The sequence below is a fragment of the Hypanus sabinus genome, chromosome 12 (assembly GCF_030144855.1).
Source record: "Hypanus sabinus isolate sHypSab1 chromosome 12, sHypSab1.hap1, whole genome shotgun sequence".
Lineage (NCBI taxonomy): Eukaryota > Metazoa > Chordata > Chondrichthyes > Myliobatiformes > Dasyatidae > Hypanus > Hypanus sabinus.
This window is the reverse complement of record NC_082717.1, coordinates 85278805-85305042: the sequence shown is the minus strand read 5'-3', so window position 1 is coordinate 85305042 and position 26238 is coordinate 85278805. Positions and strand designations below refer to the sequence as shown.

The 26238-nt window shown below is 40.7% G+C and overlaps 1 protein-coding gene and 1 long non-coding RNA gene across 3 annotated transcripts in view; one reads left to right on the top strand and one right to left on the bottom strand.

Annotated features, from left to right (window-relative positions):
* mthfd1l (methylenetetrahydrofolate dehydrogenase (NADP+ dependent) 1 like) overlaps nt 1-26238 on the top strand; it is a 162381-nt gene that overhangs the window by 38831 nt on the left and 97312 nt on the right. Inside the window, exons 8-17 of the mRNA XM_059986365.1 lie at nt 38-140; nt 4823-4920; nt 15925-16022; nt 16574-16747; nt 18423-18559; nt 19519-19565; nt 19881-19988; nt 20589-20663; nt 22789-22891; nt 24465-24541. Coding sequence (XP_059842348.1) covers nt 38-140; nt 4823-4920; nt 15925-16022; nt 16574-16747; nt 18423-18559; nt 19519-19565; nt 19881-19988; nt 20589-20663; nt 22789-22891; nt 24465-24541 — 1020 coding nt within the window. The remainder of the gene's footprint in view (nt 1-37; nt 141-4822; nt 4921-15924; nt 16023-16573; nt 16748-18422; nt 18560-19518; nt 19566-19880; nt 19989-20588; nt 20664-22788; nt 22892-24464; nt 24542-26238) is intronic.
* LOC132403090 (uncharacterized) overlaps nt 22768-26238 on the bottom strand; it is a 130575-nt gene continuing 127104 nt past the window's right edge. For both annotated transcript variants that reach the window (XR_009515178.1, XR_009515179.1), the window contains exons 4-5: nt 23053-23221; nt 22768-22903 (exon numbers count right to left, since the gene is read on the bottom strand). This is a non-coding gene — a long non-coding RNA (uncharacterized LOC132403090). The remainder of the gene's footprint in view (nt 22904-23052; nt 23222-26238) is intronic.

The following is a 26238-nucleotide window of genomic DNA, read 5'->3' as shown; positions in this document are numbered from 1 at the left end:
AAGTGATTTGAGGTACTTTGTTTCATTTCATTGTTAGGTCAATCATTCTGACGTTGTAGTGGTGACCAGTCCTCCACCTGAAGGCCATAAAGATGATTGGCTGAGAGCTGACACAACCATAATTGCATATGATTTAACAGGTAAAATTGTATTTCAGAAAGGATGCATAATCATTGTTTGAAGGTGCAGTTAGAACATGGAACAGCTCAGTATAGGCCCTTCAGCCCTTAATGTTGTGCTGACTTTTTAACGTGCTCTAAGATTAATCTCAACCTCCTTTCTCACAAGGCTTTTGATTTGTTGTTGATCCATGTGCCTATCTCAGAGCCTCTTAAATGTTCCTAGTATATTTGTCTTTAGTACCACCCCCTGACAGTTGACTAAAAGTAGTTCTGTGGATAAGTGGTCTTGTGTTTTTTTAGCTACCAAAATCTGGGATATCCCCAAAGCAATTTACAACCAGTCAGGTATTTTTGAAATTATATCACTTGTTATGCAATAAACCTAGTAGCCAATTTGAACAGGAAGCTCCAGCAATGAAATAAAGTCCACATAATCTGTTTCAATGACATTGGATAATTGGATTAGTGTTCTTAAGGATACCAAAAATAATTTGCCTACTTTGTAACACTGCAAAATTAACTTAGAATATTGTGGATATGGCTTTGATTTAACATTTCATCTGAAATTCGAACTGTGCTCCCAGCTCTCCATAGGAGTGCCAGTTGTGATTGCACAATATCTCCTAAAGGGAAAGCATTCTTCAAGTGTTTTTTTTTGCTGTAGTAGGCAACTCTAATTTTATAATATATTGGGAGAAGTGCAAATAGGTTACCATGTAGAGGTATTTCACTTGATTATTAAGGTAATATCATTTATGATGTCGATTATGTTCCCAACCCATTGACAAACTGGAGGGGTAAGAAAAACAATGTCAGACTGGAAAAACTTGAAATGCAACATTTTGTGCAGGCACAAACTTGGAATGTTGCATTATCAGGATTAAAATAAGACATTAATAACCCAAAAATAAAATTCAGTAACACCTACCAGCATCTTCTGTCAGAGTTGATAATGTTGACTACCACTGCCTTCATTCTGATCTGATTTCTGCTGCTCTAGTAGTGATAGAGTGGAGGAGCGCTTTTGTTCCTGGATGAACCAGTCTGTAGCTGCTCCTGCAGCATGTTAAATGGCTTCATTTATGCTGCACCTATTATTATATTGACAGTACAGTCCCAGCAATATCTACACAAAGCAGCAACATGTTAGTACATCCACACAGGAGAGCCATCTCACACTGGTTAATGAGTTGTACCTATTTATAAATTTGCCCTTAAGCAGAATGCAGGAGATGCTGCTTAAGACAACTGTTAAGCTCTAGAGCTGAATTTTGAACAGAGTATTCTGTCAGGTGGTCTCCATACTGCTCGTTTGTGCCTCACTGCTAAATCAACTCCTCCAACTCTGGGGGCCTACCCATGAGTGTTGAAGTTTCCATATACAGTATTGTAACTATGAGTTTAGCCTTGTCTTGTGCTGTTGGCAATCACTGGCATCTCCATTCTCAAAGCCAACAATTGTTGGTAATTTCCAGATTTGCCTTCCACTAGGTTCTTTCAGGGAGCTATGGCTTCCTTCCAGAATTGGCCTTTTACAACTTCAGAGTCCTCGAAGCTGCCCATCATTCATGCCACCAGCTTGCTGAAGGTGTAGCTGAAATAAATTTCCTTGAATGAGGCAATGATGGTAGGTTCATGGGCTGCTAGGTTAGGAGGTGGTGGAGTAGATGGGTGTGATGAAGGCTTGCGTCTGGCAGAAGGATTGCAAATTAGAGTTGGTGATATCCAGAGTGTGAACAGGTTTTTGGGTGGCTTTGTAACTTGGATTGAGAATGCTTACGGGTGAGAGCTATTCTCTTCACTCTCCCAACTCTGGGTGGAAGGGTGATCTAAATGCAAATAGCTGCTGAGAAAATATCCTGTGTCTCCTTGACCTTTAGGTTCAGCTTTCCTTGAAAGCCCTGTCATTGGTTGTGGTGCTATGAATGGGAGATGGGGGTGGGGGGGGGGGGACTTTGACTTTATCTCCATTATGTTTCTAGTGGAGACCCATCCCCTCAGTTAATGCAGGATGGAGGGGATAATTGACACTTTTCTCGGTGTCCTTGAGCACATCAAGAAATTGAGCTTCCTGTACAATGGTGCTGGATCCTTCACCAGTTAAGGAAATGCTTCAAATTATCAAATCAGTTCCCATCTGTCTGCAAGTTTCTCCATAGGTGAACCCTCATCTTCTCTCAAATCCTCTTTGCATCCTTGGTGTTTGCTTGGCTTAGTGGCATGTGGCAGTGACTCTGACCCTCCACACCCGAGGGTTTTGTATTCTCTTGAATTGCTCCTCATAAGTAATGTTGTGACTCTCCACTTTAACTGTTGCCTATAATTCTTAAACTTGTACATTCGATTCAAAGATGTCTAGAATGAGTGGAACTAAACCCAGTAAATGCCATGCAGCAGTCTTCCCTATACTTGTATCGCCAAGGTTTGCAACATGCACTTTCACATTCTTTGAGAGTGCTTACTTGGTAACTTTTGATCAGGACTTGATTAATCTCGGAAGCCATTTACCAAACATTCTGGCACTTAATTTTCTTGTGTACACTTATTTCACATTAAGTAGTGAGGCATTCTAGGAAGTTGGCAGGAGGAAAGTATGTAATTGATCGAGCTTTCACTAATGCAAAATGTAAATTGCTCTGAGTGTTTGGACTTGATTTTTGAACTCATTATGGATTTTGTTTTCCTTTTGATGCAAAGTGAAGTATTTCCAGGACAGATCTTATTTGAACCATTTCAAACCCATGGTGCTTTATGATGCAATATTCTGTATACATGAAGTGTGTGGGTTCGTTCTTGAACCCACAGCCTACGATTCTGAGCCAAGAATATTATTAGTAAGCCACGGCTGAAACTGCATCAGCTCTTAACAAGTGGGTAGTAGTTTGTGACTGAGATTCTGTATTTTCAATGCTATCAAAGCAAATCTTTATGGTTTCTCCTCCACTTAGAGTGGGCTTAGGGATCCCCATGACACTATAGGAATGTTGTCCATTTTCAGGGATTTTGAGAACATGTTTGAATCATTTTCTCTTGTCTATCTAATGATCTCTTAAAAATGACAAATTTCTGGGTAATCCCTATTTTGGAAGCCTTGTGCATACATGCCAAGATTACAAATTTGACCCCAATGCGCAAGCTATGTAATCAGTGACTATACTGTTCAGATGCTGACGATGATTTGTTAATTTGTTTAGAGGCAGCACAGTAGCACAGCGGTTAGCTTAATGCTATTACAGCGCCGATGACCTGGGTTCAGATCCCGCCACTGTATGGAGTTGTACATTTTTCCTGTGACTGTGTGGGTTTCCTCCAGGTGCTCCAGTTACTTCTCCACACCCCAAAGACATAGGAGTTAGTAGGTTAATTTGTTACATGGGTGTAATTGGGTGGCACAGCCTCATTTGGTCAGAAGGGCCTATTACCTTGATATAAGGTATAAGTGACTTATACCTTGATACAATTCTCTAAAATTAAAAATAAATCCTGCCAGTGGATTGGGAGATTGTTGGAGTGAATGCTCCAACATAGGAGTGTAGTCCTATTTCTCCTATGTTCAGACGTACTTACTGTAGGTAGTTCATACCTCAAACATGCACGAGGGCAGGGATCAATGCTGTTTGGTGGACCATAAGCTGGTTTTGAGATCTTGATTTTCAAACCATGGCAAAAGGCTATGCTGGTTCACTGAAAACAGTAGTTGGTTTCTTTATTATCTCCCCTTTAAAATAAACCTCTTGAGATGTGCTAAGTGTTTTGCAAGGTCTTGCACAGCATTTTTGGAGGGTAATGTTGTTCAGCTTGGATGAATTGGTACATCTTTATTTTGTGAATGTTGAGTGTAAGGCCTATCCTTTCAAGCAAGTCAACAATGACTTGGAGCTTTGTCTTTGTACAAGTGTCACCTCCATGTTGAACCTGTTGTGAGCTAGGTTTGAGAGTGGAGGCAAAACATTTCTTCTTTCCTATTTGACCCTGACCAATCTGTAGAAGTTGGTCTGTGGCTGTATTTACAGTATATTTTTTTAAATGTTGGATGTGTTTGGTTTCAAATGTCATGATAAAAGGCTTTATATAAATGAAAATTATTATTATTGTTCTTTATTGTGTGAGTTTCTGACCTCTGAAACAAGATGCAAGACTATTCAGTGTCTTCGATTCTTGGATTTGAAAACTGGAGGCTTGAATTTTGATGGTAGCTCATTGTTTGTTAGTAAATTGAACCATATGACAAATTGCAGGGTTTCAACCTGAAGGGCAATGACCATTTCTTTCCTTTCCCCTGCTTAACCCACTCAGTTCCTTCTCCAGATTGTGTGTTGCTCCGGATTTCAGCATCTACGGTTTTGTGTGTCTCCTGTGACAAAATAGTTTTGTTTAGTGTTGAACAGGAGTGCTACAAGATGATGGAGAAACTCAGTGGGTCAGAATCTAGAATTAGCAGTTTCTTGTGTCTCCATAGTGCTATAATGTAACTGTCTTGAAGTTCTCTGGGTTGGACTTCACCAGATGCTAGAAATCTTAAGCAACACACAAAATGCTGACAGAACTCAGCAAGTCAGACAGCATCTCTGGAGAGGAATAAACAGTTGACATTTGGACTGAGATTATTTTGATTTCTTCAGTTGAAGACTTGGGAAGCACATTTTTTTTGATATTCTTTGTATCTGACTGAACTGTTCTAACTTTTGTCTCTGCTGCAGCTTTTAGCTCAAGCCCCAACTGCCGCGATTTCCAGCACAATGAACCTGGATCATCACACGATGGAATTGGACTCTTGACAGGAGCTCTGCGGATCAAGGTAGGGAAGAGTTTGGCTTTCAAATTCCTGGGGAGGAGGAGCAGTTTGCCTGAAGCCTTCTTTTATTGTCCAGAAGCCTGAAGAATGTTGCCCATAAATGTGAAGACTGCACTTGTCGAATCTGTTGCAAGGTGTCCTTGCCTAACTGGGAACCTGCCATAATTCTGTAAACTCCACTCATTCTCCTACACTCCAGGGAACAAAGTGCTAACCGATTCAACCTTTCCTTGTAACCTGGGTCCTCAAGTACTGGATGCATCCTTATAAATTTTCTCATTACTCTTTCAGTCCTTTCTATAGGTTGGTGACGCACAATGCTCTAAATTAGGCTTCAGCAATGTCTTTTACCACTTCAACATAACATTCAAACTCCATTGCTCAGTACTTTGATTTGTGAAGGCCAATATGCCAAAAGCTCTTTTTGAGACCCTGTATACAGTAATGTGCAAATTTCTTGAGTGCAAACGTGCAAACTGATGGGAGCAAGGATGTTGGGAATGGCAAAGGCCAGAGTGCTGTGGGAAGGGTGTGGGGCAGGTGGCAGAGAAGTGCTGGGGTGGGTGATGGTGTAGATGCAGCAAGCCTTGAGACACCAGGCAAGGTAATTTGATTCCAACAATTGATTTGTTGGTCATCACAGTATATATCTCTGGTGCATCCCGCTCTTTCCCCTCTCTCAGAATTGGGCCATTTGGCCCATCGAGTCTTCTCTGCCATTTCATCAATTCACCTATTTTCCTCTTGGACCCAATCTCTTACCTTTTCCACGTATTCCTTCATGCCCTCGACAATCGAAAATCTATCAACCTCTGCCTTAAATATACATAAGGACTGGGCCTCCACAGCTGCCTGTGGCAAAGAATTCCACAAATTCACCACTCGGCCAAAGAATTTCTCCCCCATCTCCATTCTAAAAGGAAGCCTTTGTAATTCCCTTTAATCAACTTGTAATATTGATACATCTGACTTTAGCTTTTCTTTCTCAAATTTCAGGGTGATTTTGATCATATAATGATCACTTTCCCCTAGGGGTTCTTTTACCTTAAGCACTATAATCAATTTTGGTTAATCCACATCACTGATACAGAAACAACAATGGACCCAATACCAATCCTTGTGGTATATCACTCAGAGAGGCAACCATCTGCTACCATCTCTGACTTCTCCCACAGAGCCGTGTCAAATCCAACTTACTACCTCATCCTGAATGCCAAGTGACTGAAACTTCCTGACCAGCCTCCCATGTGAGACCTAGTCAAGGGCCTTGCTATGAGAGATGCACTAGTGTGAGATCCTAAGGGAAATTGAACCAGGTAGGTGTTGAGATATTTGAGACTCTCCCATTAGTGTTAGCAAGGAGATGCAATTAAATTAGGTGCCGGTCATTTCAGTCTGCAGTTTGCAGTAATTTTTTCAAGGTAAATTTATTGTTAAAGTACATCTGTCACCATATATACCCTGAGATTCATTTGCTTTCGGGTATTCACAACAAACACAAAGAAACAATAGAATCTATGAATCTGCACACAAGAAGGCAAGCAACCAGTGTGCAAAAGACGATAAACTGCAAATACAAAAAGACAAAAAAAAAACTAATAAATATTGAGAACAGGAGACGAGTCCTTGAAAGTGAGTCAGTAGATTGTGGGTGAGAAGTTATCTCCTCTGTTTTTAGAGTCTGATGGGGTTAAGGGTTCCTGAACCTGGTGATGCAAGACAATACATTCCTGTACCACCTTCCTGATGACAACACCAACAAGAGAGCATGATCTTATCACAGTGGTTGATGAATTTCTAGAAATATTTCCTTGTTGAGGAAGATCATCAGGGGTATTTAAAGAGCAGTTAGATATGCTTTTGAAAGATTAAGGAATTGTGGACTCCAAAGAACTGGCACAGGAAGTATGAAGGCCATGGGCAAATCGGGTATGATCATGTTAAATAGCAGAATGGCCTACTATTTTCTTGTGTAATTGTTTTCTTGTACCAAAATGCCATGTAGGCCAATTCTTAAGCCTCGTTATCTTTTTAAAAAGTTCAGTCAGCTTCAGTCAGGGAGAAGGAAGTCTGAGAATCAGAACGGGAGTGCTGTGGGAGCCATTTTGATTTTTTTCTCATCAGGGTTAAGAGAGGCAGGACTGCGCAGGCGTGTGACATTGTGCAGTGAAGCGCGGAAGATTTAAAAGGAACACAGCCTTATATGGCGGGTAGTAGAGTGAACTAGGAGCAGAGTGAAGGCTTAAGGGCTTTGGCTCAATGGCTGAGGCAAGGTAGGCTTAATTTTCAATTTTTCCTGTTACTTGAGGAAAGGAGGAATTATGATGTGGGAAGTCCTGGAGCCTCCTGGATGTCCATATCTGTGCCAGGTGCGCCAAGCTGCAGCTCCTAAGGGACCGTGTTCGGGAACTGGAGCTGCAGCTCGATGACCTTCATCTGGTCAGGGAGAATGAGGAGTTGATAGAGAGGAGTTACAGGCAGGTGGTCACACCAGGGCCACAGGAGACAGACAAATGGGTCACAGTTAGGAGAGGGAAGGGGAAGAGTCAGGAGAGTACCACAGTGGCTGTACCCCTTAACAATAACTACTCCTGTTTGAGTACTGTTGGGGGTGGGGGGGAGAGACAGCCTACCTGGGGGAAGCGGCAGTGGCCATGCCTCTGGCACAGAGTCCAGACCTGTAGCTCAGAAGGGTAGAGAAAGGAAGAGGAAGGCAGTAGTAATAGGGGACTTGATAGTTAGGGGGTCAGATAGGCGATTCTGTGGACGCAGTCAGGAGACCCGGATGGTAGTTTGCCTCCCTGGTGCCAGGGTCCAGGATGTTTCTGATTGCATCCAAGATATCCTGAAGTGGGGGGGTGAGGAGCCAGAGGTCGTGGTACATATAGGTACCAATGACATAGGTAGGAAAAGGGAAGAGGTCCTGAAAGGAGAATATAGGGAGTTAGGAAGACAGTTGAGAAGAAGGACCGCAAAGGTAGTAATCTCGGGATTACTGCCTGTGCCACGCGACTGAGAATAGAAATGGAATGAGGTGGAGGTTAAATGTGTAGCTGAGACATTGGAGCAAGGGGCAGGGATTCAAGTTTCTGGATCATTGGGACCTCTTTTGGGGCAGATGTGACCTGTACAAAAAGGACGGGTTGCACTTGAATCCTAGGGGGAACCAATATCCTGGTGGGGAGATTTGCTAAGGCTACTGGGGAGACTTTAAACTAGAATGATTGGGGGGGTGGGAATCAAATTGAAGAGACTAGGAGAGAGGAGGTTAGTTCACAAATAGAGAAAGCTTGTAGACAGTGTGTGAGGGAGGATAGGCAGGTGATAGAGAAGGGGAGCGTTCAGACCGAAGATGTAGGGGAGAAGGAAGAAAAAGAAGATAAAGTTGTTTGCACAGTTAGGAATAAACAGAGAGTAAGAGGTGGAGAATTTCTTAAATGCATCTATTTTAATGCTAGAAGCATTGTAAGAAAGGTGGATGAGCTTAGAGCATGGATTGATACCTGGAAATATGTTGTAGCTATTAGTGAAACATGGTTGCAGGAGGGGTGTGATTGGCAACTAAATATTCCTGGATTTCGTTGCTACAGGTGTGATAGAATGAGAGGGACATGAGGGGGAGGTGTTGCATTGCTTGTCAGAGAAAATATTACAGCAGTGCTCTGGCAGGATAGATTAGAGGGCTCGTCCAGCGTGGCTATTTGGGTGGAATTGAGGAATGGGAAAGGTGTAGTAACACTTATAGGGGTGTAGTATAGACCACCTATTGGGGAGCAAGAATTGGAGGAGCAAATTTGTAAGGAGATGGCAGATATTTGTAGTAAGCACAGGATTGTGATTGTGGGAGATTTTAATTTTCCACACAGACTGGGAAGCCCATACTGTAAAAGGGATGGATGGTTTGGAGTTTGTAAAATGTGTGCAGGATAGTTTTTTGCAGCAACACATAGAGGTACCAACTAGAGAAGGGGCAGTGTTGGATCTCCTGTTAGGGAATGAGATAGGTCAGGTGACAGAGGTATGTGTTGAGGACCACTTCAGGTCCAGTGATCCCAATGCCATTGGTTTCAATATAATTATGGAGAAGGATAGGACTGGATTCAGGGTTGAGATTTTTGATTGGAGAAAGGCTAACTTTGAGGAGATGTGAAAGGATTTAGGAGGAGTGGATTGGGACAACTTGTTTTATGGGAAGGATGTAATAGAGAAATGGAGGTCATTTAAAGGTGAAATTTTGAGGGTACAGAATCTTTATGTTCCTGTTAGGTTGAAAAGAAAGGTTAAAAGTTTGAGCGAGCCATGGTTTTCATGGGATATTAGAAACTTGGTTCAGAAAAAGAGAGATCTGAAATAAATATAGGCAGCATGGAGTAAATACGGTGCTCGAGGAATATAAAGAACGTAAGAAGAATCTTAAGAAAGAAATTAGAAAAGCTAAAAGAATATAAGAGGATGCTTTGGCAAGTAAGGTGAAAATAAATCCAAAGGGTTTCTACAGTTCTATTAATAGCAAAAAGATAGTGATGGATAAAATTGGTCCCTTAGAGAATCAGAGTGGACAGCTATGTGTGGAGCCAAAAGAGATGGGGGAGATTTTGAACAATTTCTTTTCTTCGTTATTCACTAAGGAGAAGGATATTGAATTGTGTAAGGCAAGGGAACAAGTAGGGTACTCATGGAAACGATGACAATTAAAGAAGAGAAAGTACTGGCACTTTTAAAGAACATAAAAGTGGATAAGTCTCCGAGTCCTGATGGAATATTCCCTAGAACCTCGAGGGAAGTTAGTGTAGAAATAGCAGGGGCTCTGACAGAAATATTTCAAATGTCATTTAGAAGCGGGGATGGTGCCGCAGGATTGGTGTATTGCTCATGTGGTTCCATTGTTTAAAAAGGGTTCTAAGAGTAAACCTAGCAAATATAGGCCTGTAAGTTTGACGTCAGTGGTGGGTAAATTAATGGAAAGTATTCTTAAGAGATAGTATAATTATCTGCATAGGCAGGGTCTGATTAGGCACAGTCAACATGGATTTGTGCATGGAAGGTCATGTTTGACAAATCTTATTGAATTTTTTGAAGAGGTTACTGGGAAAGCTGATGAGGGGGAAAGCAGTGGATGTTGTCTATATGGACTTCAGTAAGGCCTTTGACGAGGTTCCACATGGAAGGTTAGTTAGGAAGGTTCATTCGTTAGGTATTAATATTGAAGTAGTAAAATGGATTCAACAGTGGCTGGATGGAAGATGCCAGAGAGTAGTGGTGAATAACTGTCAGGTTGGAGACCGGTGACTAGTGCTGTGCCTCAGGGATCTGTACTGCATCCAATGTTGTTTGGCATATACATTAATGATCTGGATGATGGGGTGGTAAATTGGATTAGTAAGTATGCAGATGATACTAAGATAGGTGGCGTTGTGGATAATGAAGTAGGTTTTCAAAGCTTGCAGAGAGATTTAAGCCAGTTAGAAGAGTGGGCAGAAAGATGGCAGATGGAGTTTAATGCTGATAACTGTGAGGTGCTACATTTTGGTAGGACTGATGATAGGACATGCATGATAAATGCTAGGTCATTGAGGAATGCAGTAGAACAGTGATCTAGGAATAATGGCGCATAGTTCCCTGAAGGTGGAGTCTCATGTGGATAGGGTGGTGAAGAAAGCTTTTGGAATTCTGGCCTTTATAAATCAGAGCATTGAGTATAGGAGTTGGGATGTAATGTTAAAATTGTACAAGGCATTGGTGAGGCCAAATTTGGAGTATTGTGTACAGTTCTGGTCACCGAATTATAGGGAAGATGTCCACAAAATAGAGAGTACAGAGAAGATTTACTAGAATGTTACCTGGGTTTCAGCACCTAAGTTACAGAGAAAGATTGAACAAGTTAGGTCTTTATTCTTTGGAGCGTAGAAGGTTGAAGGGGGACTTGATAGAGATATTTAAAATTATGAGGGGATAGATAGAGTTGATGTGGATAGGCTTTTTCCATGATTCAAACAAGAGGACATGAGTTGAGAGTTAAGGGGCAGAAGTTTAGGGGTTACACGAGGGGGATCTTCTTTACTCAGAGTGGTAGCTGTGTGGAACAAGCTTCCAGTAGAAGTGGTAGAGGCAGGTTCAATTTTTGTCATTAAAAAAAAAATTAGATAGGTATATGGACAGGAAAGGAATGGAGGGTTATGGGCTGAGTGTAGGTCAGTGGGACTAGGTGAGAGTAAGCATTCGGCACGGACTAGAAGGGCTGAGATGGCCTGTTTCTGTGCTGTGATTTTTATATGGTTCACTAGAGCAAATCCATGCCTGATTCCTTAATGATTGATGCTTTCTAATGAAGTTTGGTTGTTAGTTAATGAATGCATGGTTTCCACTTGTTTGTCCATAGTGCTCTTCTGCTAACTGGCCTGTAACTGAATGATCCCCTTTTATTGTTGTACTAACATGTTAAAACTGTTAGAATTCTCCAGTATCATGCCACTAGCCAAAAAGGATTAAAACTTCTCTGAACAGCTGCAATGCAGCTGAAATGCAGGCCGAGTAATTACATTTACTTTCATAGATGCTGAAACACTGGTATTTCCTGTTTATTTCATGAAGTTTCAGGCGCCTGTTTGTTTGCATTGGTCCCCCAGTTTGTGAAGAAAGCTCGAATTGTTCATTACAAACAACCTCCACAGGCAGACTACATTTTTCTGGGCTCCATTAGGCCCTGTTTTTTCATTATCTGAAACTTGAACATGTACCATCAAGAATTTTTGTTACCCCAATTTACCCTTTGTTTTTGTTTTATTTTCCACTTTCTATTTCTTTCCATTTTCCACTTTTTATTTCTTTCCATTCCTCTAAGGCTAAAGTTCTTCATGGTTTGACAAGGGAATGTGGGGGTGATGTTTCTCCTAATTGTGTGTTTGGAGCCAAAGGCCTCAGTCTGCAAATAATGGCTTGGGCATTCACTGTTCAGAAGAGGGTTGATCTTGAATATACAGAGACTGATCCACCACAGAAATGATGGAAATATTACATTTAAGAAATCAAGGGGTGTATAGGGTTAGTACTGGAAAGTGATGCTGAAGAAAAAGAGAACCATAATTTTGGATAGTGAAGCAGATGAGGGGCTGACTCGTTCCTGTTCAACTTGTTTCCAGTCTCTGTTTGTTAGATTGTATATTTGAATTGTAAAACAAAAAAAAAATGCCATTCTGCATTTGTGTATTTTATTCTGGTATACATTTGTCCTTTTTATATAAACTGATTAAATCTAGTTACCGTCTCAACCATCAAATTGCTTTTCTAATAATTAAACTCATGTCGGTTCAAGGTCAAGTCCAGGATTGCAACCAGCTTACCTTTCTCCAAAAATCCACCTGTCAGGGTCATGTTTTAAGCCAAGACTGTGAATCAATATTTTGTCCCCTATGCATGCATCTAAAATACTCCTGACATTAGTCCAAGATTTTTTAGCCACAAATTCAGACTGCTGGTTGTGTCATTTTCCAAGGAATGAGTCTTAATTTCTGACAGTCTCCAGCACTCTGCTGTTCAAATACAGCCAAGTCTGAATATACTTGGTAACTGCAGAAAGTGTAATATAAGTATATATCTATTATTTTCCTTGGGATGTTTGACATCTGATTCAGTGCCCTGTTTTTGTTTGGATAATTTTGCTCTTCCATTTCCCTCATTCTCCCAGCAGTGCCATGTCTTTTTTTTCCCCTGTTCACCTTATGGTTAGAAGCGGCTGATTCTACTTCTTTTACCATTGCTCATCACATCTCTTTCTGTTCCTCTGTATTTTATTAATTCTCTTCCATCTTGACTCAAACTTTGCGATAAGGAACTGCAGTGGGACCCTAGTGGGTCAGGCAGCATTTCTGGAGTGAGAAGATGGGTGACGTGATGTATTAAGATCGAGTCTTGGGACAGAATTTTTTTTTTCTTTTGCTCCCAATTTTAGATCTGCACCTCTAGTCTTTTTAGGGCATCAACTGGCATTGACTTTTCCTTGCCTAACTGCGTCCTTAACTCGTCTCCTGTACCTCGATGCTGAAAATGAATGCACTCCAAACACCTTTGTTTTCTGGCCTTTATTTCCTCCTCCTTTCCACACACCTGTGATTTTCCTACTTTCCATTTCCTATTCCTGTTCCACTCCCTATATAAGCTATTTTAATTGTATTATAATTGCCAGTGAAGCTCCCAATGTTGGTCCCAGACCAATGAGATGGAGTGCATCTGGCTCATGGAGGTCCCAGGCTTTCTCAAACCTTGTCCTCCTGCACAAATAATCTTAAACCATGTTTTCTCTTCAGTCTGCTTTCGTCACATTCAGGACGTGGCTGAGAGTGATCAAGAAATGACTAACCTTTCCTAAAAAGAGAAGTCTGACTTTTTTAACCTCTGCTTTCCAAAATCTGCATGCAGGACTTCATCCATTTCTGTTGAGATTATACTGGCCCTCAAACTGCTTGCCTGCTCTCATTCCCATCTTTTCTGGAGGTATCCTTCGTTCTGGTGTCATCAGGAATACGTCAGTAGCCACAGAAACACTACCCTGTAAGCAACTAAGTCTCCTGTTGCTTTCTTGATTGGCTTTCTCCCAGCCTCAGCTGCACAGGCTGTCCTGTAATTTCTAGAGCAAGAGTTCCCAACCTGGAGTTCACAGACCCTTGGTTAATGGTAGGGGACCATAGCATTTAAAAAAAATGGTTGGGAACCCCTGCTAGAGGAAATCCGGTCAGTATTGAGCTGAGTCCCATTTACAGCAAGATGCATTCAGTAATGTTGCCTGTACCTAACTATATGGAATTCTAGAGCTCAGAAATGAGCCCTCTGCCCCAGCATGTTCATGCTAATCATGAAATACATTTCCAAATACTTAGCCGGCTGCCTTCTGCACTTTGGTGATTCAAGTGCTCATCTTCATACTGGAAGTTTGAAAATACCTGTCTCCTCCACCACCTTAGGGAGGATGTTGCAAGTTTTAACCACCCTTGAAAGAAGAAAAAATCTCCACAATCCTCCCCCAATTCCTAAACTTGTATTCTTTGATGAAGGCAGAAATTTTCTCACCAGTGAGCTCCTTCCTTTATATGTCGCATAATTTTGTGTGTACTTCCGTCATGTTGCTTGTCAGTCTTGTTCACTCCTAGGAAAACAGCCAGTATTTCCTGTCTCAAAGTTCAAAGTAATTTATTATCATAGTAGGTATATTTCACCGTATACTACCCTGAGCTTAATTTTCTTGCAGACATTCATATTAAAGCAAAGAAATATAACAGAATCAATGAAAATCTGCACATAAACTCTAACAAGCACTCAAATGTGCAAAAGGTGACAAACTGCAAAACATACATGTATACATGGAAGAGAGAGAGAGCATGAGCTGTAGAGTCCTTGAAAGTGAGTCCATAGGTTGTGGAATAGTTCATTGTTGAGGTGAGTGACATTGTCCATGCTGGTTCAGGAGCCTTATGGTTGAAGGATAATAACTGCCCCTGAATTTGGTGGTGTGGGACCTAAGGCTTCTGAACCTCCTTGCCTATGGCAGCAGTGAGAAGAGCGCATGGCCTGTCTCTACGGCTGAAGTGGCCCATCCCCGGTGGTGACATGTTGAGTCTTCTGTGATCCTCCAATGCAGTTATATCCTTCCTATCAATATCACATAGTATTTCAGCAGTGGCTTAGCTAATGTATAATATAGCCACCTTGCTCTATAGCCATAATGTACTATAGCCAGCTTGCTCTATAACCATAATGTACTATAGCCAGCTTGCTCTATAGCCATAATGTACTATAGCCACCTTGCTCTATAGCCATAATGTACTATAGCCACCTTGCTCTATAGCCATAATGTACTATAGCCACCTTGCTCTATAGCCATAATGTACTATAGCCAGCTTGCTCTATAGCCATAATGTACTATAGCCAGCTTGCTCTATAGCCATAATGTACTATAGTCACCTTGCTCTGTGCTTTTGCTGCTCTAGTGGAAGCAATCTCAGTATCTCAAACTTTTATCATTTTCCCACCCCTGGATTATGTTTCTGAATCTTGAACTAAGATAACATACAGGTAGTTATACAACAGCACAATAGTTAAATTCCTAAGAAACCTTGCCTGATAGAAAGTCATGTTGTAGCAGAATGGGTTGTAGTTGCTTTCAAAGAACAGATTTAATCAGGTTTTCCCGATTGTGATCGTGCTATAAGCAGTGTGGCCCTTGTAATGCACGTAGTATTCTCGAATCCATCAATCGCATTGTAACCAATTTGCATTGTAGCAGAACTGCCTTGATAGCCAGTGTTTCATGGTTCAGAGGGCTGCAGCAAATGGGTACACATGTTCTCCATATCTGCAGGTTGGAGGTTTGTCCGATGTTTGCTTTTGTATGAATCTACCTTAAATGAGAACAAAGGCAATGTTTGGATGTTGGTTTAATTTAATTTGTCACTCACCATTTGTGGTTTCTGCATACTCTTGGTTACCTTGCCTGTACAGCTTTTGTTTTTCAAAGCACCTTGGCCCCTAGGAGGACGATGACCATCCATCCATCATCCCAGTACTTACTGACTCATTATTGGCTCCTGAATGGGAACACTCATTTGAAAATGTCTTCCTTCTCAAATTCTCATCTACTACCCTCAGCCTTAAAACACTCCATATTCTCAGTGTACCTAAGTCTTTTTCCTATGTATCCTGAATACCCATTGCTGTAACGTGCCTCAGTCTGCTGAATACAATTCTTCCAGAAGATGCCCTTTAAAATTATTTAATTGGCCAAGAGCTTTGGTCAATTATGCTAACATTTTGGCTGAATTAAGTTCCCAAGGCACTTCAAATATGTTCATATTAATGTACTTTATTGTTGTGGGTTATCCTCTAATGCATGTTATTTCAAGAAACCACTTCACCTTTTCTGAATGGCAATGAACAAGTTTTTGGAAACTGAGCACAGTTATCAGTCTCTGGGTTTTCAATCTGTGAAGGTTATTTCACTTAATTTATGCCTGACAGAATACAGTGGAAAGCAGTACCAGATGGTTCAAAGAACAACAACGCAGGAGATGGAATCTTCAGCCTCTCAAATTGCACCCCATCTTGCCTGTCCCCAGGTAAGCTATCACAGCTGTCTTTGCCCTGTGTCCTGGTGATTGGCTTCAAAGGGATAATTCACAGGAATAAAACTGATAATTTGGTGATCTGGAATTCCTGATAATTCAGTCACTGGCGCATTAGATGATGTGCCACACTTGCTGTCCACTGAACGCCAACTGAGTTCCTGAGCTCCCCTGCAGTTTAGCGTGTTCACCAAAACTTTACTGTTGAACATTTTTTTAAAATAGAAGCGATTTAGGGGTTGGAGCATTAATAAAACAAAATCCAATCATCTTAATAGTGCAGCAGCACTACCAAAATCCTCAACATGTCAAACTGACAGAATTTAACTGTATACGTAGAACAACACAGGAAGGGGTCCTTTGTCCACAGTGTCTGTGCCAACCATGATGCCAAATTCAACTAAAACTTTCTGCCTGCACATTCGCTGTATGTTCATGTTCCTGTCTAAATGTCTCTTTAATGACACAGTGTACCTGTAAGCACTAGATGTGCGCTTGCACGACTCGTTGGAACTCAATTGCTGCTCTCTATAACTTGGTTGTAGTGACATTGAGATCTCCAGGGCACAGACTCCAAAGACAATCGACATACTTGCCAAAGAGATTGGGCTGCACCCAACAGAAGTAGAAACCTACGGAAGGAATAAAGCAAAAGTGAAACTATCTGTCTTGGATAGATTGAAGATGCGGGAAGAAGGAAAATATGTATTGGTTGCTGGGTAAGAACATTCTATTGCTGGTTCATTCATTAGTAAGAAATGATTTAAAATTGTTTTTCTTGAAACTCCTCTCTATAATACAGGCTGTCTCCAAGTAACGAATGAGTCTAGTTTTTATTGATGCCCATCTAGTCCACAAATAGGAAAATGTGCAAAATTCACTCTGTTGTAACCTTACCTCCTCAGTATCACAATGGTGTCAGAAACAGGACTAAATAAGAAATAACAATTACTGTAAGGGAGAGAGGAAGCCAAGTTCTGCCTTCATATGTTTAAAGTTTTGAATTTTATGGGAGCTTGATCATATGAAGGGGCAGTTGGTCCATGAACTGATGTTCATAACCTGAGGATAGTCTGTATTGTACCATGGTTACACTGTCCAGTGTTTCTTGGAAAGTGATATGGTAGTAACCACACAGACTTGTGAAAGGGCATTCCAAGAGAGAATTCCCAATTATCAGAGAATCTGAATCTGTGGAATCAAAAATTACATTCTGGAAGGTGCTTATTCTATCCATGGAGTCAATGTTCTTAAACTGTTCATAACTAGAAAAGCTAACATCCAGTTCAAAGTTTAAGGGCAAACTTCAATCCATAGAGTCAGGAAAATGTGACTAGCACATGTGGAATTGGGGGAATCTAGATGTCTGTAAACAGCAGAAGGATACGATGATGGTGCTCGATGAAGTTAAACTGGGAGTAGATTTATGTGGATGATGAATACAGCCAACGACCATTTGGGCTGAATGGCCTGTTTCTTTACAGTGAATTTTTAAGATAAATTTTAAGAATTTTAAGGTCGGGCGCTGTAGAATTGGGTGTAGGACTTCAACTTAGAATTTATTTAAATGATTTGAGTGAGGGTGCTGATAAAACAGCTAGGTAACAAAGTAATGTGTAAAGAGGACATGTAGACTGCAAAGGATATGTTAGCTGAATAGATTATTTGACTGCTCATTTGCACTGGTGTGTGGGTTCCCAACCTGGGTCCATGTACCTCTTGGGTAATGGTAGGGATGTGTGGGTGTAATACAAGTGTGAGGTGGGGTGGAGTTGAGGGAATGTAAAGAGAATAATATAAGATTAGTGTAAACGGATTTGATGGTTGGTGAGCCTAAGGGCCTGTTTCTCTGCTGCATGTTTATGTAAACCATGAGCCCAAAGTGAAGAGCAGTGTTCCTACTGTTCAACGGAATATTTATCCCACGCACCAGGGGCAATTTACACCAGACTATTAACCTGCCAGTCTGCATGTTTTGGGATGTGGGAAGAAACTGGAATCTCCAGGGGAAACCCATGTCAAACAGCATCGGAGGTCAGAGCTGAACCCAGGTTATTGGAGAAAGCAGTTGCCCTGACCTGAAAAAATGGCCTAAATATGATAGATATTGTGTCTGACTATATTGTACTCCTTTAGTTCTTTATTGAAATGCTAGTCCCGACTTTATGCTCAGATTAATAGGAGTGGTTTTTCTGTCTGCCCCTTGTCAATAGACAATAGGTAGTAGGTGCAGGAGTAGGCCATTCGGCCCTTCTAGCTTCGGCCATTCGGCCCTTCTAGCTTCGGCCATTCGGCAATCACCGTCAGAAATTGCTTTTATTGGGAATCACTGTCTGGACTTGGTTCAAGTTGAGCAATCACCTTAATAGCATCTTCTGTGCTGTGTTTGTTTAGTATTACACCAACTCCTCTGGGAGAGGGGAAGAGCACAGTGACAATTGGATTGGTTCAAGCACTCGGAGCACATCTGGATGTTAACGCATTTGCCTGTGTGCGACAGCCATCTCAGGGGCCAACATTTGGCATTAAAGGTAACCAGCTTAAAAATAAGTGTTTCCTAAACAGCTAGGCTATGCATATGACAGTTGTGAAATTGTGTATTCAGCAGACATGCTTAAGGATCATATCTGGATAATGCTGTGCACAACTGTTCTACTGCCATTGCCTGCCAGCTTACTTGTACCTGGGAAATTTGATTCTGGAGAATCTTTTATTTTGCTTCCAGGTTTAGTTTGTTTTCTTTCTTCCCCATCCCCTCACCTCAAAAGAAATTAGTGTTCACACTCCATCATTCAGTTAGTTTATTGCTGAAGTTCAGTTTATCATACACTTAGTCCAGGGTCAGCTGAACATGAATACAAGCCCAGATGAAGTTTTGATCAGGAAGTCCAGTCCAGTGCCCACTGCTGTATTGAGGGTTGCAATATTGGAGTTGCTGTTCGTTAGTCAGTGTTATGCTGAGTACCTACCAGCACCTTCAGCTGGACACAGTACCCCGTGATAATATTGGATTGCTGTCTACTGCCTGGCCTATGGGTATTCCTCAAGCAGCACAATTAAAATGTTTTCTCGTTTGGCCTCTTTTACTAGGAAATTGTTGTATATCAATTGGCTTCCACAGTATTCTGCACTACAATAACTTTTTCATAACCCTTGTGTAGTAATTCTGTTTATTGTGTAGTAATTCTGTTTATCAGTTCACTGTGAAGGCCTTTAAGAGCTGGTGTTTGTATGGCACTTGATTAAGAATAGCCAACTTCCTTCTCTTAAAAAAAATAATTGGCAAGTAAATTTGTCCTTATGGACTTACGATAATTTTGTAATTAATAGTGAACCAGTAGTTACTGGTACATTACTATTTTCTGAATCGTTGAATCTTGGGTATACTAATACAAAGGTTGTATTTACTGGGCTAATAATTCAGTATAAATGTTTGGCAGATTTTAATCAGTATTGTTGTTCAATGTAACTAGTTATTGTCTCTGGGCAGGTGGAGCTGCAGGAGGTGGATATTCTCAGGTCATCCCCATGGAGGAGGTGAGAGATCTGACATTTCACAGTTCGGGAGAAAATCCACCCATTCCACAGTGAGACATACAGACTCCTTGCAGAAGATGCTGAACTCTGCCCCAAGCTACAATAGCATCACACTAATCGCTATGCTACTGTAATTCAGCATTTCCTGCAGCTTTTGCAATTGATGAGTCTATAAGCTTGGAGCTAAGCACAGAGCTAAAACTTGGTCAGCATGATGCAATGTGAAGCTGGTTTATTGCACAAATATTGGTACATTTTGGTCTACTGCATTCATCCATTAAGTTTGTAATCATCAGTTGTTGTTTTATATTACAGTTCAACCTTCACTTAACGGGGGACATTCATGCAATTACAGCAGCCAATAACTTGCTGGCAGCAGCTATTGACGCCAGAATGCTACACGAGGCTACTCAGTCAGACCAGGTGAGCTGCTTACTCAAAGGCTGATCATTTGTAAGCTCAGCATTTTTCTTTTTCAACCTTCTTTTCATGTTTCCTTTTTTTTTACCTTTCATGTATACTTAAAGTAAGCAGCTCAGACAATACCGTCAGGTGCCATCATTCACAAAGCATTCCATTTGCTTATTATATTCATGTTATATCATCATGATATTTAATTTTTCTTTATGTATGTCATAGTGGATATTTGCAAGGGATTTTAAGCACTAAATTCAGTCTGTGTGATAGTCAGAATTTAAACTATGGGTTTAAATTCTAGTGCTGTATCAATCTAGTGTGCCATTCAACAGGAGGTCCTGAACTTTGGAAAGTGCCGATCTGTGGCACTCAGTGGACAGCTTTTTGCACTGGGAATTGCGGGTTAGGAGCGGACCAGGGGGTATCTTTCACCTGACTGCCAACTCTTAAGGAGCAGTTGACATTGGTCTAGATATGTGTCCCTGCATAATAGGTCTCTCTGTAATGACACATTTTCCATCAAGTTTAGTTTGTGGTATTTAAGAAATTACACTGCAAATCTGTGTAATATGAGCCACAATAAGCGTGTTTTCCCTATTCTACTAGGCACTGTACAGTCGTTTGGTGCCCACTGTAAATGGAGAGCGACATTTCTCTGCCATCCAGCTTGCTCGGCTAGCAGTGAGTAAAGCATTGTGTTTTGATCATTTTCCCTGTTCGGTTGTTTTAAGCCCGGTTCTCCTTCCTTTTGCATACTATTATTGGACTGTGTGTGTGCGTGTGGTGAGCTAAAAGTGTCAGGTTTTGTATAAATTGGGCTTGTATCTCTATGACTCTCAGAAGCTGAGGAGAGATATCCTTGAAATGCTCTGGGGATGACCAAATACTTTACAGGGATGGTGATTAAAAGCCGTTACTGAACAAGCGGCTGGATTTGGATAAACATAGACTAATGAGGAGCAACCTGAGCATTACAATATTTCTTACCAGCGCAGAAGTTTCTCATTTGTAAATCTGAATTATTCATGTGCTCGTCTGAGTATATTCTCATTTAATAAATATCAACATGCTGGATAAATTTTCCCATGGCTTCATCTAACTAAGAGCACATGGATGAAACAATGTTCTGCCACTTGGCAGGTATCGTTGTTGATGTTCAAGTTTGGACTATTCCCCATAGAATGTCCCCATGGATATAAGAGACCTGAAATTTCCCCATCAGTTATAGTCTTCTACAAAATAAATTACTGATGGCATGTTCATAATGTGGAAGTTACTAATATGTGATTCACAATATTGGCGGCTTTTTAATAATGTGATTTCCCCAAATCCTTTCGACTGTGGGGGGATTCTTGTAACTGGCAATGTTGGAGGTTTTTCTAATGGAACAGATGTCAGATAATTAGCCTCTAAGCTTGGTGTTATATATATTTATAACAACATTTATACAAGTCATCTTTTGAAACTCAAATCAATGTTATAGTTTTCTTTTACTTAGACTGTTAACAAGCATTGGAAGCTCATTGGATTGGCATTGTACCATTGAGAGGGCTTGTACATTGCTTCTGTCAAGCAAAGTGTCAACAACTACCCAAGGCAAACTGCAGCAGGTTTCATACTAATTTTATGTAGGTGATAATTCATCTATAGGCTAATTCAAGATGAGGATTTGAGATCCATTGGCAGAAAACAAAACCATCTGTTTCTGTTAAAGATGTTAACTTGTGAACAATGGTGTTGCCTATCCTGCCGAAGGGTCTCAGCCTAAAACGTCGACAGTGCTTCTTCCTATAGATGCTGCCTAGCCTGCTGCGTTCCGCCAGTGTTTTGTGTGTGTTGCTTGAATTTCCAGCATCTGCAGATTTCCTTGTGTTTGCCTGTCCCTTGTTTGGTTACCTACTTTAAACACAATGGCCTTTTATAAATTGCTGTTTTTTCTTTGTCATTTAAGACCAAGACCAAAAAACTGCTTGTGGGGAGTTACTGGTTTGGAAAGGAGTGGGGCAGAGGCAAAGTTTGCACATGTCTTGTGTTCCATGTGCTGTCAACCAGGATGGACTGGATGGTTTCAATTAACTGGTGCCTCACTGTTACACGCATGAGCCTATTTATCTCCCTGGTGCCCTTCCAACAGCTTGTGCTGTCAAGTATCTTTTCACTGATAATTAAATCTTTTTTCACTGATAATTAATCTTTGAACAATAGGTCTTTGAAATCAGCTGAAAATATTTGAACATAGTAAACTGTAATTTATGAAAATAATATAAAGAAAAATAAAAGGAAGGATGCCCGAAACTGTTGAAGTTTACTGAACCCTTTAAAATGAATGATGCAGTGGTAGTTGCTTCAGCTTCATCTGTCATCTAGCTTATTGTCACAAGCTCCAAGATACAGTAAAAAACTTTTCTTTGCTTGCCATTAAAGTTCAGGTTTATTGACATGGGCACACATGCTGTGTGGAATTTACATTTTGCAGCAGCACAGTACATTACAAATCTGAATATAAGTTACACCTAACTTGATAAATATAAAGATAGTAGTGCAGTATAATGACAGATCAATTAGTACATTAAGGTATTTAAAAAGTACAAGTACATTAAGATATGAAAAGGAAAGTAGAGTGTAGAGTAGAGTGCTACAGATGAAGCCAGTTATCAAGTGCCCTAATGCAGGGTCTTGAGACTCTGTATCAGAACACACCAGCAGCCCCTCGTGTCTCTTGGGAATCCCATTAGTATTTTTGTTATTTTTTTCTGTATCTGCTGCATTCAGCCTTCAGAACTTTGTCGTTTTTTAAAAAATACAGCGCTTGGGTATTCAGAAGAAGGACCCCCATCTCCTGACACCAGAGGAGATCACGAAGTTTGTTCGTTTGGATATTGATCCTTCCACGGTTACCTGGCAACGAGGTGAGTGGTGTCCTTACAAAACAAAAAGACGGTAGTTTTGGTTATTTAATTGTTTTAAACTTTGTAAATGCTATGTGTAACTCACTACTCTTGGGTGTGTATCAAATGTAATATATGAAAGCACTGTTCAGCAAATGAAGTACTTTCAGGATTGTAGTTACCTTCACAAGGCAGCACAGCAGCAACCTTGTGAACAGCTGGTGGTCATGGCTAAATAATATTTCTGTGCGTGATGGTTTTCATACTGCAGCTGTGTTCAGAGTCTTTACTTGCTGTTTGCACTTGGGCAACCTGCACCTTATCAAAAAACAAACCATTGATACTGGAAATCTGAAATTAAAAAAAAAATAAACAGTGAAAATGCTTGTACTGTCAGGCAGCAACATCTGTGGAAAGAGAAATGGTTAATGCTTCAGGAGGCCAATGACACTCCTTCAGAACTAATGGAGGGAAAGCAAGTTAGTCTAGGCAGCAGAGAAGGTGAGGAGGAACAAGGATAAGCCATGTAATGAGGTGAAGTACTATAAATTAAATTCCTTTGTCCAATGTGTTGCCAATGTCGTGAATTCTGGGTTATGCTTTATGTACATGCCCAACAGACCAGAACAAGCAAGCAAAAGAATAAAGGATGGCCAGATGCAAGCAAAATAATCAGTCCTGTTGCAAACAGAAAGAAAGGACAAGTTAACTGAATCAGTATAGATTCCTGCAGGCTCAGTGCACCCAGATGATAAATAAGTTGTTCCTTGGGCTTTGTACTGGTTCAGGAGGCAACAGAGGTCAATGGGAGTGAGATGAGAAATTAAAATGGCAGGAACTGTAAACCTGTCATTCCAGTGGTCTAAGTGCAGGTGGCCCCACAAAATGATTGCAATCTGATCAATTGTTCTGTGACTTTGTGCACAGACTGACGAGTATTGTACATGAGGGTAGTCAAGTTTTAGTTTTTTTGTCATATGTAAGAGTACAAGCATGCACAGCTTCAGTGAAAGACCTGGCTGCAGTGGCATTGCAGGCATGCTGTATCAGATACACAACATTCAAAAGAAAAATGTTAAAAAATTGCACAAGAAAGAACAGTTGGGACAAAAATGTAATCCATTGTGGTACAAAGTGGTCATCACATTGCTATTACTGAGGTAGTGATTGGGATTGTGCAGTTTGGTTCAAGAACTGAATAGTTGAAGGGAATTAACTGTTGAACTGAGTAGTGTGGGTCTTAAGGTTTCCGTACCTTCTGCCTGATGGCAACAGTAAGAAGGCGGCATTGGCCAGATTGTGGTTGTACGGTGTCCAGCATATTGACTATTTTAGTGGAAATAGAATTCAATCAGAGTGGTTAGAGATGAGGCAAAAAACAATCGGTGATTCTCACCAGGACTCATGAAAATTGCGCAAGGATATGAGGCGCAATCCGACATCTCACTGATGACTGTGAACTTGGACCTTTCAGTCTAATTGAACTTCAACATTGAATAAAGAAATATTTAGCTTTGTTGGTGTGGAACTGTACTGTTGCCTGTTTCTCATCTATATGTGAAGATTTTTCTTTTGTACTCATTTTATTTTTCAGTGGTCGATACAAATGATCGTTTCTTGCGTAAAATAACGATTGGGCAATCTAATACAGAGAAAGGATTTATTAGAGAGGTATGGATTGCTTTGTACATTTACTGCACCTTTTTCTGGATGTAAACGTTACCAGGAGGCTCAGCATTTATTTCCTCACTCGAAGAACCCTTCAGCCTATCATATCAGTCCCTCTGAAGGATCTCCAATATGCTGTATTTATGATATTCCACTGCTTATGAAGACTATTTCCATACCAGGGCAGTGTCAGTTTGGAAAGGGGATATTCAGGTGGTGCTGGTTCTCCACCTGCTGACCTTGATCTTGTGGGTAAAATCACTGGTCTGGGAGGTGTTGTCAGAGTAGCTCAGCTGAATAACTGCAATGTGCTTTTATGGATTTTAGAACGTTTATGGGTGGAAATCACTTGTCACATGTCCAAGCCAGTATGAAGGGGCTTTTCGGTTTAATTGCAGCTTCAGTCTATTTCTCCTTAAGTACATATCCAAATACTTTTTAAAATGTGATGAATGCTATTTTTTGCAAGCAGTAAATTCAAAACCCCAAGTTCCCTCTGGAAACAGATTTTCCTTAATTTCTACCTATCTGCATCCCTCATTATGTTTATACATCTCAATTAAATTTCCCCTCAGCCTCCTCGGTCTCAAGGAAATCTTTTCTCCTGTTTTAATATAAAGGTTTGATTACAAGTGGCTTTTTTGCCATTTTAGAGTCTCACCAGTTTTCTATTATAAATTACCTCTAATGTTACAGTAGAAAATTAGTCTTCATTGAAGCTGATTGAACTGTGCAAGCAGTATTAAGAGTAACCATGTTGAATGGGATAAGCTGGTAGCCTTTGTAGATGGTGGTAATTCTGTAAGTTTTTCGTGTAGGAAACTGGAGAAAGTATTTTGTTGTTAGTGATGCTCGAACTGGTAATTTTTGCCTGTATGAAAATATTTCATTGAAAGTGATCCAGTCTAATGCACTGTCACAAACCAAATGTCATCTAGATTAATACATTCTCATGTCTTGTATCAATATCAAACTGAATAGACCACTTCAAGTTACAAGGTTATTTAAAAAAGAATATCAAACAATAATTTATCACCTTGCAATGGATTTCCTGCATGTGTGGTGGAAGTAGATTTGATAATAACATCTAGTGTGAATTTAGGAAATAGTTGGAAGTGCAAACATATAACTGTAAGGAACGAACAGGATTTGTGCCTATCGGGATGTTGCTATCAACTGGCAGAAGCACTAGGGGCAGATTGGCCTTGATGTGTGCTGGGTAAGTCCTTAAGTTGGTGAACTGAACTAACTAGTTTGTGAAGGTAAATCAAATTGATGCAGCTCTGAATTGGATAGTCTGATTTTTATTATGTCAGGCTGGAAATTTATCAAGGATACTTTGGCAGAGACTTCTCATCTTTCTCTGTTTGTTACCCCCCCCCATTCCTTTCAAAGGTTTCAAAGGCACATGTCAGAGAAATGTATACAATATACATCCTGAAATTCTTTTTCTTCACAAACATCCATGAAACAGGAGTGACCCAAAGAATGAATGGCAGTTAAATGTTAGAACCCCAAAGCCCCCCCAGCTCCTCCCACACACGCATAAGCGGCAGCAAAGCAAAGATCCCCCTCCCCCACCAGCAAAAAAAAATGCATCGATGCCCCCCATGGAGCACTCAAGCATGCAGCAAAGCATCAATAAAGACACAGACTTGCAGTACCCCAAAGACTACTCGTTCACCTGGTATTTTGTCATA